Source organism: Electrophorus electricus, chromosome 2 (assembly GCF_013358815.1).
Source record: "Electrophorus electricus isolate fEleEle1 chromosome 2, fEleEle1.pri, whole genome shotgun sequence".
Lineage (NCBI taxonomy): Eukaryota > Metazoa > Chordata > Actinopteri > Gymnotiformes > Gymnotidae > Electrophorus > Electrophorus electricus.
In genome coordinates this window covers 32,369,137-32,384,999 of record NC_049536.1, presented here as the reverse complement: position 1 = coordinate 32,384,999, position 15,863 = coordinate 32,369,137, and the positions used below count along the sequence as shown (strand labels likewise).

The 15,863-nt window shown below is 46.7% G+C and overlaps 1 protein-coding gene across 4 annotated transcripts in view; it reads right to left on the bottom strand.

Moving 5' to 3' along the window:
* Positions 1 to 536: 536 nt before the first annotated feature.
* Positions 537 to 15,863, bottom strand: part of LOC113577522 (RNA-binding motif, single-stranded-interacting protein 1) — a 33,811-nt gene continuing 18,484 nt past the window's right edge. For 3 of the 4 annotated variants that reach the window (XM_027010212.2, XM_027010213.2, XM_027010216.2), the window contains exons 3-14: positions 14,172 to 14,230; positions 12,377 to 12,468; positions 7,267 to 7,424; positions 6,445 to 6,524; positions 5,482 to 5,597; positions 5,255 to 5,304; positions 5,069 to 5,156; positions 3,420 to 3,470; positions 2,624 to 2,734; positions 2,200 to 2,274; positions 2,021 to 2,099; positions 537 to 1,856 (exon numbers count right to left, since the gene is read on the bottom strand). In XM_027010212.2, the coding sequence (XP_026866013.1) occupies positions 2,028 to 2,099; positions 2,200 to 2,274; positions 2,624 to 2,734; positions 3,420 to 3,470; positions 5,069 to 5,156; positions 5,255 to 5,304; positions 5,482 to 5,597; positions 6,445 to 6,524; positions 7,267 to 7,424; positions 12,377 to 12,468; positions 14,172 to 14,230 (952 nt within the window). In that variant the 3' untranslated portion in view covers positions 537 to 1,856; positions 2,021 to 2,027. The remainder of the gene's footprint in view (positions 1,857 to 2,020; positions 2,100 to 2,199; positions 2,275 to 2,623; positions 2,735 to 3,419; positions 3,471 to 5,068; positions 5,157 to 5,254; positions 5,305 to 5,481; positions 5,598 to 6,444; positions 6,525 to 7,266; positions 7,425 to 12,376; positions 12,469 to 14,171; positions 14,231 to 15,863) is intronic. The other variant, XM_027010215.2, reaches the window with a different exon arrangement.

Sequence of the window (15,863 nt, the reverse complement as noted above, 5' to 3'; positions counted from 1 at the left end):
TTTTGTTTGAAGAAAAAAAAAAAATAATTTTTTTTTAAAACAACCTGAAAGAAAACAAGTGTATATGCAGGCAGCTCCAGAGCTAGCCATTTGGTCTGGAGGGGCGGGCTGAACCTGCTAACCCGGCCAATCAAAACAGAGGAGAACGCAAATTTGAGGTAGATAATTGGTCAATAGGACCACCAGTTAAAAAAAACACAGTCTTTTGGAAGACAACCTAATAAAGCCTAAATAAAGCCTATTGTGATTGTAAAAGAAAATTTTAAAAAGGAACACTTTCCTGCTTAACAGATCATCACTGTGCTGGATCAGTTCATAGTTTCAAACGTCACCTTTTGCGCATTTTCCTCTCTTATTTAAGTTGTGTGCTCTGTAGTGATGTTTGTGGCACTTGTTGGATCCAGATCTTCCTTCATGCATGTGTCCAAATCGCGACAATAACTAAAGACAGCTGAATGCATATATACAAAAAAGGCACATTCTCGAAATTGCAGTCTAGTCCAGTAAAAAGAATTGTATCCTGCCCAGGGAGAAAATGGTGTCATTTCCATTATTTATTTCTGCTCACTAGCTCGCTGTCTTTGGTGAAGTAAACTTTGATTGAAAGTGCCAAGTTCTGTTTGCTTCCTAGAAAAGAGCTAGACAAAATAAAATCCACACACACAAAAAAAGTTCTTGAAACCTCCATGACCCCTTGATGAAAGTTGCCGTTGAAGGCTTAGGTAATCTGTACACAACCAAAAAGCACAATCTGAATCAAAACTGAAAGAAAAAAACCCTAAAATAATTACAGACCATGAGCTCCCTCCCCTATAAGCCAAAGTAATAATAAATCAGACTTTTATCGAGCCGCTTTCCCCCACCCATGTGTTCATGTTCAATTAAACCACACCAATGAGGTTTTTTTTCCTCTAAAAGGCAATTAAAACATGTGAGCATTTAGCAGAATTTCTACCACATTCAAACAACCAGAGGCATCATGCCTCCGATTACAAAAACATTACATCTTATTTAAACGAAATCAGCTTTTGTTAACACTCGACACATTATCTATTCTAAAAGCTCCACGGAGATCAGTAAAAAGCAAAAAACACCTAAACTAGGCAAAACATATTTCATTAGCTAGATCCTATGTAAAGCCCTATTCTGCTGATTTACAAGGCCCTAGCTGAGTTCACCATCTCTTTCTCTGGTTCAGCCTTGACCTATAGGCTACCTGTACAGCTGGATGGAAAGAATTTAAGGCAAATTGTATGAGAGAGAGAGAGAGATATCAGATCCTTAGGACAACACACACTGTACAAGAGGAAACATGTAACACTTCACCATAGCAACACTCACACTGCAAGCACAAAAAAACCCCAACAAAATTAAACAAACCAAAACTTTTTTTTTCTCAGAATGTCCAGCCAATAAATCTCTTCAAACAGCAAAGCTAGTTCAGTACAAAAAAAAAGAGAGAAAAACCACACAAAAATCTCAAAATCATAAAAAAATTCCACAATGGACACCTCTGCTACCATGGACGTGAAGTCACGTGATCATTTAAGGTTTTGCACCCATGTGATGATTCCTTGGTAAAAATAAACCTTCTTTTTATTAAAATAAAACATTTTTTCTTTGTTTTTTTAAATTTTCTTCGTAGATAGCTAGCATTCTTTGATTAATCTTTTATTTGCACCTCATAGAACTTATACCAAAATAGTCTGGGATAGCTGTATTAAAAACAGAGGGAGCTCATCGCAGAAACTGTGCAAACATCGATCAAACAACCGAGCGTAGTCCATCTACGTAGTCCAGAGGAAGCATGATTGTTGATGTAGTTGCCTCTCTCACTGTCCTGAGCGCTGAGGAACCTGGCCCGAACACAACAGCACACACATCATCACCGGCCTGGCACCAACGCACCAAACCATACCCACATGATAGGCCCAGCACAACAAGCGCACCGGCACAGGCTACACAGCACCTGATAACGTGTCTAGAGTTTCGGCAGAACTGAGGCCTGGCCTGTTCTTACCCCTTCATCACTTGGCGGGTTGGTAGCTGTAGGGGGAATGATCACTGGTGGACTCCACCTGAGGCTGTGGGCTGTTATCCTGCAAAAACAAACAAGCCAATCAAACTCCTGATTGCTCAAGCTCGGGGGATTGTGACGGGGTGCACGGGGGGATTGTGACCGCGTGCAAATTGACTCACCTCCACTGCAGCAGGCTGCAAGGGCGTGTACTGAGGGATGTAGGCACCCTGCATGGCGGGATTAGCTGGCATGAACTAGGACACACACACACACACACACACACACACACACACAATTAATTTGTGAATTAATTAAAGTGTGTATGGGTTAAGATAGAGTGAACCAAGTGGAAAAACTACCAAAGAAATTTTTATTACTTTCTATAACAAATAGAAGTCTACAAAGAGAAGTTTAACTTTGATGCTCTTAGTGCACGCCAAGCAGGTTGTAGTTCCAGTACTTTGAAAAACGGATTCAAATCCATTTGAATGGATGAGAACTGTCTGATGTTTAAAGAAATGTTTCTTACTTTGAGCACTTGGGTGTGTGCAAACAAGTTTTTATCGACTCGTTCGTTTTGAGTGAGTGTGTGTGTCTCCTCACCGTTCCTGTACTGCCTAGAGAGAGGTGACTCATCTGCTGTGTGAGGGGACTCATCATGGACGCTGGCTGCAATGACATGGAGGGATCCATAGAGGGCGATATTACAGCTCCCTACAAGAGGGCCAGGCATCAAAAGAGACGTCACCTTTGATGACAGAATAAGAGATCCAGAGCATTCAGACTGCCCATACAGGATCATCTGGTATGCTAGGGGTGTCTCCAAATAGCAGAATACACTAAAACCATCTGTCTAACATCTCATCTGTCTAACCCACTAACTAGCATTCTTTCTATATCATACACATCTGCACCTTGTTCACCTGTTCACACCCTGTTCAGATGTTCAAATGCCTTTCCCTAGAGCTGCCAGTTATACTCTGAAAGCACAAAGGCTTACTACAGCTGCTCTTGACTGACACGCGTGTAAAATGATATACAAGAACAATATTTATTTACACGCAAGTTATATACAAGTAAAATCACACGATTTTACTGAATAACTGTGACAGGTCATGAAGACATGGTTCTGTCCCTATTAGTGCTGACCGTCCGGTTGGGTCAATCCACTCTATCTGGAGTCCCTGAGCCTGCAACTTTGCTCCGCAGGGTAAGAAATGCAAACAGCAGATAATGAAAGTGTTTTTTTCAATGGGGAGAGAGGAAGGGATCAGGGCGAGGTCCAGGCAGGTGTGTCAGGAGAGATCGACAACCTTAAACCTTGACCAGGGTTATCTGCAGTCTGCAAACCCACCCCAACACTTCAGTGAAAAGGATTATTCTTAAAATTTAGTCTTACTGGATGCTGTATAATATATGGCTGGTGGGTGACCCAGGATGGATTCTGCACCTTACACACACACACACACACACACACACACACACACACACACACACACACACACACACACACACACACACACACACACACACACACACACACACACAAAGAAAAGAGAGACAGTGTAAACATATACTGCCAAGTCAGTTACTATTTCTGTAGCTTTTGCACCCCTGGTGCTAGCAGTGAAATTCTTGAGATATTTCCACTTACACAGTCACAAAACAGTGCTAACAATGAAACAATCAAATGTATACCCACACAACACTACACAACACGCAGAATAAACACCAAAGGTACCTGCTTAACATACTTTCGGCACATTTCATTGTTTCCAGAGTAAACATAGTAAATACAATGACGGAGATGACCTACAAAAGGCTTCCATTAAAGTGCATTTAGTTTCGGTTTCACAACAGTCTTGTACAACCACAAACACGAAAACAAGCTGGAACATCGCATCCTTAGGGAACTGTGAATTATGAATGAGTGTTTTAGCATGTTCACTGAAACCTTTTAGCATAAAATAGTTCTTTTCACATTAGCTTGAATGCTATCATTCTGTCTGTGTGACCAGTCTTCCTGTACCTCTCTCTTGCTTGCTCATTTACACTCTGAGGGTCACGTGAGCTACTGTGGCAGACGACGCATCATTAGCCCACAATGTTCAAATGAGTGCAGAGCAGTAAAATAGTGACAGGTGAGTTACCACAGGCAAACTGTTCTTCACTCAGTAAGAAGGAAATATCAGGTGTTTCTGTAAGCAGTTTTTCTGTCTATACCCTTTGGAAGCTAATGAGAGGTCCATCTTTAGAAGTATGCATTTCATAAAAACAAAAGAAGCAATTTTATTTTAAAATTTTAAGTAAAAATAATTGCAGTTAAAATATTTGTGGTTTTAAGTAATTTTAGAATACCTTTTAATCTTTTAGAAGTACTATTTTTTGCAGAGTGACTCAGATAGCTGCCTTACCTTAAAGTACGGCCATCACACCATCAGGACCTGATAGGTGATTAATGCTAGTAACATGATATAGCCATTAATCTTAATAATGCTTATACCATGATGCTTTAATTGGGTCATGTTGTGGACAAACGGGCCGCTTCAACTGATCCAGTATTATCCATATTAGACCCAACTGTCCATATGATCTATATTACAATAATCATACACTTACATTAGCAATCAAACCAAAACATTACTAACTGTATCAGAATAATCCACAGTAGATATATATGTGGAAACAGCAGTTATAGGGATTAAGGTCAAACTACTTCCCCATCAACATGTACTGGAATATCGTTATGTAAACAACGCTTTTGCTGTCCAGGGTCTGATTTTTGCACGTTCAAGAAAGCTGAAACATCATTCGACTGCCGTACATTCATGTACAACTGCCTGACTACTCCGCAACTCAAGCGCATACACTCAGTCCTGCCGTGAAGAGTCCGGCAAACTGAACAGCCGTTCGCCCGTGACTTTGTGCTTACGCAGTTCTTGCTCATAGCCGCAAAGATTAGAACGTAATCCACTACAACACACCCACACCTTAATCGCACTCCTGGTTCCCATTAAGGCTAGTGCAGAAGCTGAACGGATTGTGTACCGGGTATGTGGACACTGGAGAGATGTAGGGCGACATGGCTGTCTGCGCGATCATTCGGTTAGTGATGCTGTATGGGCTGGGATAAAACCTGGAGGCAGAAAGAGAGAGAGAGAGAGAGAGAGATTTATATTCTCCCAGCTCATGGGCAGGAGGTGAAAAGGTTTATCGTCTACTTTTGCCACTTACCCATTCTGCATAGCCGCAGCAGTGGGGTCATACGTGAGCGTCATTCCAGTCTGAGAGGTAGATGCAGAGACAGGGTGGGAGAGGAAGACAGACGGACAGACAGACAGACGGACGGACAAAGAAAAAGACTCATGAATATGTTGCTGCCACTGTGATTCTTATTCCAGTCTGCATTTTGAGGCCTTCTACTTTACCCTCGCTCACACCCGCATGCACACAGAACTCACAAGCCTGGCCTCTCCCTCTCTGGCCCACGCTCGTCCATTCGACACGTATTTATTTTGGCTCTGTCGCTTTTTCTGCCCTCCATCTGCAAACTTGCACAGCAGAGGCTCAGTGGGGGCTGGAGAGAGACAGAGGCAGAGAAAAGGAGGAGGGAGTTTAACACTGCTCGCATAAGTCTGTCAAGTCTTTTGACTGCCATGTCCATCCCTGTGGTGATAGCCTACATCCACTCCAAATGTTCACTTTTTCCTATTGTACTAAAAATACAGACTTCCAACTGGCCACTTGCCTTCCCATAACCCCCCCTCCACCCCGCCCCTCCCTTTAGGGAGAGGCAACATGGGCAGTGGAGACTATTTCAGTCTAATAATCCAATTACAAAGCTTAGAGAGGGAGAAAAGGCAACATCAGAGCCAGGCTCACCCGAGACCCCTTCACCGTTTAGAGCGAGAGAGAGAGAGAGAGAGAGAGCGAGAGAGAGAGAGAGAGAGAGAGAGAGCGAGAGAGAGAGAATTTGCCCACTTTTTTCAACATTAACTACAAACTGCATTCAGTAATCAATAAGCACTTACTCCTGCATTAGGCCACTGGTACAGCATGGCTTTTTGTTAATCTCTGTGCTTGTTCCAATCTAAGCCTACATTCATTTGATATGCACTGTGTCTGAAAGCCATGCCCCAAAGCTCTGGGGTATAAAAAAAACAAAAAAAAATGCCAGGAGTCTCTACTACCAAATGAATAGGGAATGAATTTGCCCTAGCAGGGACCCATAGACGTGTGCTGTTCCTAAATGAACAGCTAAACACAATTAATAAAACACTCGAGCACATAAGTGGTTGCAAATGTACAGCCATTTGTTCTTAATGAACAGCGTTACACAATTAAAACAGTACGCGTGTGCGCGCGCGCGCACACACACACACACACACACACACACACACACACACACAAATGTTCTGTCTTACCCATTACTCCTGTAGGCATCTTGAGAAACTTTCCATTGAAGTGAGAAATAACAGCATCACATTTCTCTGTTGACTCCATCCTAAAGAAACAGAGGAATCACACCATTACGAACCCCTCTCACTCACAACATCCAACAGTAGCCATGCAGGTAAATATAAATAGTTTACTGACCAAAGACCCAATTCATTGCTACTGCAATGGAAACTCAGTGGAAGCGGTGAAACATTAAGGAGTTTTACACTGTCACATGGACGGCACTAGTTCACCCAGGGGTTAAAAACAACAACAAAAAAACCCCAAAACAAAACAGAAACTTCAGGTCATGTAATAACTAATTTCAGTAATTGTTAAGCAAACACCTAAAAGTGTCCTGAAACACTCAGAGCTGTAGAACGTCTGTGTGTGTGTCTGAGTTCGTAGCAGCTCTGCCTCAGGGACAGGCGAGGTAAAGATATTATACACCACTCATGTGTGTAAGGGGGGAATTTATGATCCACACACACACACTCCTGCAGTCACTGAGCAGAAGGGCCACATCAGATTGCAGCTATGAGACAGTTAGAAAGGTGTGTTCCCTCAGCTGTGAGTCATGTTGTCCTCACCCCATCCCAGGGCTTTAGGAACGAATGGGAAACAGGGAGTAAAAGTAGCGATGTTGTAATCACATCAAAACGATGCACTTCGACCAAACCCAGCCAAAATGGCACTCGCTTTCCCTCCACCAGTCAGCTCTCAAGGTCACCGGATCCTGTCCTGGCTCCGACTCCGGGCAGGAACGGGAGCCAAAGCCGGAGGCGCGGTGGAGCGGGTGGAGGTCTCACCTGGCGAAGCCGACCCCCCGGCTGGCCCCGCTGGCGTCTCGCAGGATCCGCGTGGACACGACCTGGCCGAAGGGCTTCAGCATAGCTTCCAGCTCCTGCTCATCCATGGACAGCGGCAGGTTGGAGATGTACAGGTTGGTGGGGTCCTGCTCCTGTTGCTACGGAGACACGGAGGGCGAGTGAGTGATGGAAGGGAATGGACGAGGACAGACTGTAGACGCCGTGCCGGGGAATTACAGGTTACACTTCATACTCGTCTTGCAGGTGTAAACTTCCGGACGGTAGCGCATCTGTTTGGCACGGGCGGTTTGACAAGCGTGCCCCTGCCCTGTTCAGCACTGGTCAGTTTTTGACTACAGATCACTGCAGTTTGGATATCATTTGGTGCGTCTAATCAAGTGGCTGGGGAGAGGATGACACCACATCATGACAGAATGATCAGTTGTTAAGTTCTGGAAATGCAAGACATGAATAAGTAGCTTTAACTCATTTAAATCTTGACTTGTATAATCATTTTAAAATGTGGGAAAAAAAAGTGTGGCTCTCGTATGGGGACAGGCTTTAAGGTCTCCTTCCTGTTTGGAGATGTTACTTACCAGGTGCTGCTAGTTGTAAATGACAAACAAAGAAATGAAAAAGGCCACAGCACCACAGAGGGGCAATCAGGGGGCTCGCCAGGGCACCCACTTCAACACCTGCATACATGCAGCTGGAGAAACACCTGGAGTCTTTCTCATCACCCAGCCAACTGGTTCATGCGCAAGCGTACCCGTGTACACACACAAAGTACAAACAGGTTTCTCTGCCCAAGTCTCTGTTTGATCAGATAACACCTACACACCTGGGCTGCGCTCAGAAGGCCATTACTGACTGATTCACCATTTCATACCAGGCTGACGTTCCAAAGGCTATATAGCTAGAAGCATGGTGGACTTCTCCGGTGTGAAACTCTACCTGTATCGTTCCATTTTGTACCGGGTAAAACAAACCTTTCTTCCTGCCTATAGCCATCAGTAATGAGTTCTTTATCCTCCAAACTGACAGAAGCTCTACTAGCAAAAGCACGTCTAAGGTCACGGCCATAAAATCCCTTCTACCCAAGGCTCAAAACCCCCTACGCAACATTCCACTTAGTGCTTTTAAAACAGTGCCCACAAAGAAGAGATTCAGGGAGATGATTTATGAAGATGAATAGGAAAAGTAGGGAACTGCTTTTATAGACCTGAATAAGAACGTGGGCCGTCATGCTAGAATGAATATGAACCTCTCTCAGGCTATATTTTGTTTGAGGACTGGGTGTATAGAAGATGGTCTCTCCCCCTCCCCCATGCCCACTAGGTGTTTTAGTTAATGCTAATAAAGGGTCAGTCAGTATGAATCCTGATGAGCAGAAATTTGCATGCAGATCTTGGCCACCACCTCCAAACAGTATCACTTCAGCTTATACCCCAAGTTACATCAGCATCAGAGAGAGAGAGAGAGAGAGAGAGAGAGAGAGAGAGAGAGAGAGAGAGAGAGAGAGAGAGAGAGAGAGAGAGAGAGAGAGAGAGAGAGAGAGAGAGCGCGAGAGAGGGGGGGGGGGCGATAGGGATGGAGAGAGAGACTCCCATGGGAGTGGGGGGCTGCCTCATTAATATTTATTAACATCCTACTGCATTCAACCTCCGCCAGAAAGAAATAGAAAAAAGAGCAGAAGAATGGAAAGAGGGCAATGAGAAAGAAAAAACGAGAAAGGACAGATAGAGGGTGGGAGGGAGAGCGAGAGAGATGGCTAGAGGGAGGGAGAGAGAGAGATAGATGGAGAGAGAGATAGATGGAGAGAGAGAGAGAGAGAGAGCGAGCGAGAGCGAGCAAGAGACGGGGCTGAATTACCAAAGTAACACCCTTGACAGAAAAATCAACACTGGGATACAGAGGACCGATCGCTGGCCTCGAGGCCCTGGCTGAGGCACTGTACCCCAGGCACTCAGTGATGGAGCTCAGACCCAGCTGCCGCTACAGCTCTGAAAACCAGTACAGCCATTAGACGTCAGTTAGTATGAAACGACAGCGGTGTGCCAGGCACCGCGGTGCACACGAAATGTTTCAGTCTCACCGTCCTGCCTTTGCACAGGGCACACGCGCCCCAAGTGTGAATTCGGAGGGTGGGGAGTGGGCCGCAAGCGTTAGTCGAAGCTGCTCGCGCGGGTGGTTCGAAGTGGAGGGCAGCTCAGTCACCCCCGCGCCTGTGCCAGTGGGCGAGAGCGCTTGCTCAGCAGATTAGTGGGCGAGATGTGCAAGCAGAGATTAGCGCTGCTGGCTGGAGGAGCTTGCAGACATGCAACGCTAAATTACCGCCCTCGGCTCCAGCTCCACCCACTGGAGGGTGCGTGGGGATGGAAGAGATTACAGAGATCCTGGACTGGGATGCCGTGTAGAGACCAGGATTCCTTAACGGCACATAAACAAGTGCATGCATGCACGCACGCACACACGCGCACGCGCGCACACTTGTGTACATGGACAAGCACAACTTGCTTGTGTACGTGTGCATGACCATGCAACTGCGTGTGCGTGACTGCTTGCGAGTAAACAGGGCACTTTTGAACGAGACACAGTTTTGGCTGCGCTTGATATGCCATCACTATCCAATCAGCTCAGGTCATGTGACTGTGTGCACCATTACACAGACAGACTGGGCAAGAGAGCTGAAACTGTGTGTGTGTGTGTGTGTGTGTGTGTGTGTGTGTGTGTGTGTGTGTGGGTGTGGGTGTGTGGGTGTGTGGGTGTGTGGGTGTGTACGACCGTATGAGACAGCAGGCTAGTGTTTCTAGATAACACATCTGTTTATAGCACATACTAGCTAGGGAGATCCCTGGGGAACATGAACGCTCACATGGGAGAGGAGTCTACACCGCACCTCGTCTCCTCCTGCAACCCACGCAGCTCGACGACCCGTGCTGGGCCCAGGTGTTGCACGGACACCCCCCCCACCCTTTAAATGTAACTTTACACAGTTCTCAGTAAGACACAGGATGGGAGGGCATGAGAGAGAGAGACAGGTCAGGTGCCGAGGCTCTCCTCACTGTCTAATTAGCAGTTATAGGGTTTGGTCTCTCAGCTGTAAGCTCCGCCCTCTGCTGCTCTACCATTCGGGGGCCTTGTCTGTTAGGCACACGCACGTACCTTTGTGCTCTAGTCATGCAATGTTTACTTTTTCCTCCATTTGTGACAGCAGACGTGTTTGTGCAGTGAGCTGGGCCATCCTGAGACCGGTTTGTAATTCCGGCCCTCTAATTTACACGTCTTTCAAACATGGAGTGTAAAATGACTGGATGGAACTCAACAAATGACTCAAAACAGCTTTTGGGAAAAAGAAAAAAAAAAAAAAAAAAAAAGGGATGACCTACCTTAGACAAAAAAAACACCTTAGAAGAAAAGTTAAATGGAGATTTTGACTTCCAAACGAGCTCAGTCTGGCAAAAAAAGCCGGGCTTAGCGTCGCCCGTTTAGTCTCCCACAGTCGTCCTCTAATTGAAAATGTAAAGGGTTCAGAGGGGCATGTCCAGTGGCTCGTACATGCCTATAGAGTCTTTGATAGGGCCCGGTTGCCACAGCGTCTGTGGGCCTGTTACCATGACTCCCTCCAATTATTTACTTCCTTTGCTGTGACTGAGCAATGTAAAAGTGCGAGCAGTGCGCTGCTCAATTTTACACACTTCAGAGGAGAGTCCATCTGCAGCAGGTTAACAGCAAGCATATCCAGACACACAGATAGCTACATGTACATACGTACACACACACACACACACACACACACACACACACACACACACACACACACACACACACACACACACACACATATGAATACACTTCTCTTATATACAGACACATACTCTAAACACAGAAGCCCAGAATAGCAGAGGTGAAATTTTCCAACAGGAAAGCCTGCCCAGCTGCAAATCCCTTCACCATGCTTAATCCCTCTGATTATATCTCTCTCTCTCTCTTTCTCTCTCTCTCTCTCTCTCTCTACTCCCTCTTCCTCTCTCTCTGATCCCTTTTCATGCTCAGACCACTGTGACTTCTCTTTAGGAATGAATAGAGAGTCCTGCATGGGGAGGGCTGTGATGAAGGTGATGAAGAATCTGACACAATGAAAAGAGTTGCTGTCCTGCTCCGATTTTCTCAGATGTGGCTTTCAAGTGCCACTAGTAGCCCACACCTAAGTGTCCATGTGGAACCAGTAAGATTACAGGATGGTAGTTTTATGTTGGTGCCAAAGCTGGGTGCGTCTCAAACAGTCTGCACTTTGTGGAGAGTGAAGAGCCTCGTCAGAAGGACACAGAGGCTCCTGTGTGCATTTCCGCATGAGTGCGTTAATGTATTTGTATGTGTGTTTGTGCACACACATGTGTAAGATGGAGAGAGACAGCAGACTGAGGGGGGAGATGTGGATCCCCAGGGAGGATTTCCACTGGGTTGTGTCACCCCACTACCATCACATGATCTTTGTACTCTCACTCCTCACTGTACAGATACGCCCACACACACCCTTTACTGGCAAGTCAGTGTTATATATACCTGGACGTATATAGGAACTAACCACACACACACACACACACACACACACACACACACACACACACACACACACACACACACACACACACACACACACACACACACACACACACACACACACACACACACACACACACACACACACACAGAGTTTGGCTCACCAAAGTTTAAAATAAAGCACCTGAACTAGCATAAAATCAAACCCAGAGATGTGAACACTCACATGACAAATGCCATGATCTAACTGGGCTTTGCCTGCTTCTACTTCAGACAGTGCAGGAAATGAATTCCATGGTTACAATTTGCCCATTCACTGACTCACAATTGCTCATTCATTCTACAAGACAAATTGAATTAATCCTCTGAATTCAAAGCCCTGACTTTAAGGTATTTAAATAACATGCAGGTCCAACCCACGACCGAGACACACATCAAAAGAAAGTAATAAAAGTCATGATTTTGAGGGGGGGGGGGGGGAGGGGGGGGGGGGGGGAGAGAGAGAGAGAGAGGAGAGGGGAGGGGGTAATAACAGGTGTATTCTTACCTTCGCCATCTGGGCCTGCACGCCGCTGGTTTTTAGGGCATTGACGGCTTTCTGTGCTGCAGCAGGGCTGTCAAAGTCCACAAAGCCGTAACCTAAGAGGACACAGCACAGACTTCCATTAAGCTTGCTTCTTTCCTCTCCTTGCCTGAACTTGCTGTTCCATGCAGATCCTAAACAGAAGCCTTTGGTCCTGGCGCGCACAACAAGAGTAAAGATGGAAAAACATTCTATGCCTTTTTGTCTCTTCGGAGACTCTTGCCAGGCCCAAAAAGAAGTGCTCCCGAGGAATCCCACGTATGCTCCTGCTCTGAACAATTCTGTGGGCTGATTCGCTGCAGGTTTCCTAGCACGGTTTCGTGGAGCTGAGTTAATCAGGGAGCGTGTAGTGGGGAAAGGGGCACAGCGCAGCAGATAAACACGCAGGCTGGCCCATGACTGGCTGCTCGCGTTCCTGACCCTGCTGCTGGCGCTTTCACACTGGCGGCAGCTATGTTTACCCGGCAAACGGGTCCGACCGCAAACGATGACAGGCCCGAGGGCTCAGGCAGGGGTGGCGCCCGACTGCCCACGCATGGACGTGATGAGCTGGGCCCCGAGATGCTCTACACGCTTACGAAAGCGTCACCACACCCGAGGCTTCCTTTCCCTCGGTGCACTTATAGGACGCTATCTGAGCCGTTTTCTTCTCAGAGATGTTGTTTCGATAGTAGGCCAGGCCATCAGTGCCTGCAAACTACTTTGAACAGAAAAGTGAAAGTGTTTGGGGGCTTAACGGGGTTGGTACTGAGGGTTGGGCGCAGCGCACGTTTGGACATGGCCAGGCTCCGCAGACTTGTGCTGTCTGTGCAGTCTCAGTTTAAACTGCTTTTTGTACTACGAAGAGCTGCTGAGCTACTAACTGAGATGTAAGCAATTCGTTGGCAGCGGCTTCTGAGCACACAGAGATACAATTACAGCCCATGCATGACTCTCCCTCTCTCTCACACACACACACACACACACACACACACACACACACACACACACACACACACACACACACACACACACACACACACACACACACACACACACACACACACACACACCCGTCAGTCTTCTCAAGGAGGCTGAGATTACTCAGCATATAAATAATCCACAGCACCATGGCTGGATGCTGAGAGCTGCCAGGTCCCCGAGGTGCCAAGGCCAGGAACAGAGCCAGACCCTGGGCTAAGCCTCCCCCTCCCATCCCTCTAGCATTACAGCCACCTTGGAACCGCCCCAAGGGCTTGACCCAGCCGGCATAGGCAGAGCAGAAACAACAGCGCGGAGATCAAGGCGCTAGGACAGGGGACACCCCGCCCCGCCCCACCCCGCCACAGCCTACGGGCAGGGCTATCTGTTTCCTGATCCACCCAGCGCCACACAGCAAGACAATGACAGGCATAGTCATGCAGTCCTACACAAACACACACACACACACACTCGGTATTACGCATATGTTCTCTGTTCAGAAACACACACACTGGAATCTGTATTACTCATGGAAAAGGACAGTAAAGACCAAAATGCTGTTTGATCCTACAAAATAAAAGTCAGACATCAGAGTCATTTCACTTTATTACACACTTTATTACCTCAGAATATTACTTTGAAATCAAATTAGAACGCTTTAAACTATTAATAGCACAGTATATTATGAATGTGAAACACTTGAATATATGAGTCTGACACTCAGAAATCTTTACTGTCTGGAGCAGTAAGAGAGCAGAAAATACACTTGCAGTGGGACTCCATGGCGAAAGATACACACCTTTGCATTTGTTTGTAGTCTTATCCAGGATAGCTTTCGTTGACACAATTTTGCCATAACTGCAAAAAGAACAAAAGGAGGCAGCATTGGTGGATGGATTAAAACAGCAGACAGCTGGAGTCTGTTTTACAGCATTCTCCACCCACCCACCCCCACCCCCACCCCCACCCCCGCGCACACACGCGCAAGTCGCACGCACGTACACACAGAAATAACACAGCTTGCACAAGCCTTTATGACATCACCTCCCAAACATGAGCCATAGGAAGTTGTATTCAGGCTGAAGTGTTCCCAAACGGAGCGCTCCGTTCGACTCCGAACGTGAATACGTACCACACGAAAATGATCTGGGCTGAAGACACGATCCTGACCTTCAGAAAAGAGACATGCGGGCAAGAACAATAAATTTAACTCCAGCACTGCATTCTCTTAAAACGAGTACATACGAACCAAAATGCATTTCCTTTCACCCCACAAACTCTAAATAATCTAATTTAAAAGCACATTTCCTGGCCAGTGCCACATGTGCAAGTGGGGGGTGGACACACAGCAGGGTCCACAAACAGGAAATGCATCAAAGCAGTGTCACTGAAGCTGTCCACTGGGGCAAATGAGCCCGACACTGAACCCAAAATACCCAGAGCAGCGGTGAGTGTTTCCCAGAACAAACCAGGTGGCCACACAACGAGCGCAAACAAGATGGCGGCAGGGGAACAAAAACAAGGCGAAGCACTCCCAGATGGCGGTCCTTGGCTGTTGCGCGCCAGCGTTTGATCTTCCCAAGCCATTACCCCGCTATAGTAAGGCTGTTTTAAACTTAGGATGGGGGGTCCTCCAGGTCGTTCCCAGGGAAAACCGTTTTTTTTTTTCCTGGCCAGGATGTCTGGGGTGTTAACCTCCAAGCATTTGTGGAAGCGCACGTGTGTGGTAGAAACGTCGACCGTATGCCCCGTGCTGGACCTTAGCAGAACATTAGCTGGACTTTTGTGTGAACAGCTACAATTCATTCAAAGGCAGTTGTTTGGAGTTAACGTAGGCCAAAAAAGGGAGAAAGAGGAATGCTTAGAAGGTTAGTCTCATGAGAGGTCCTTTGGTTCCTTGCTGATTCCTTGCCCCTGAAATACAGTTACAACCAATTTTGGAAGGAGCAGGTTTACTGGGGTGGGGGGAAACAGAGCAGAGCTGTAAGTGTAACCACAGAAAGGGCAGAGTTGAAGGAGGGATGGAGAAGGGGAAGTTGTCCACAGCACGGCAGGACGCAGCAAGACACATAAAAGGACATCTGACCTCTGACCTTTTCCAGGAGAAAGCGAAACAGACATTCCTTAAAAGAAGACTTGGCCTTGTGTCCTTCTTGTAGCAGATTGTACCTAACCCATCACTTCAGCACGACAGGAAATGCGGGGTGGAGGCAGGGCAATTAATACTGAAGCACTAAAACCATTACGAGATCTGGGGTCCAGTCATGGAGGATGACCCTTAAAGCCTGCGCCGGCCTTCTCTCCCTGGGCACCCGTGACTTCCTGCTCTCATCTGTTGGATCTGGAGCCAGCAGGACAAGGGGCTTCCTCCACCTCGCACAAAAATGAATCATTAGAGGATTCTCGTCCAGATCGGAATGCCGGCACTGCCATTGGAAAAGTGGGCGGGGTCCAGGGGGCAGGAAAGGCGAGCGGATCAGCCTGCTGTGTT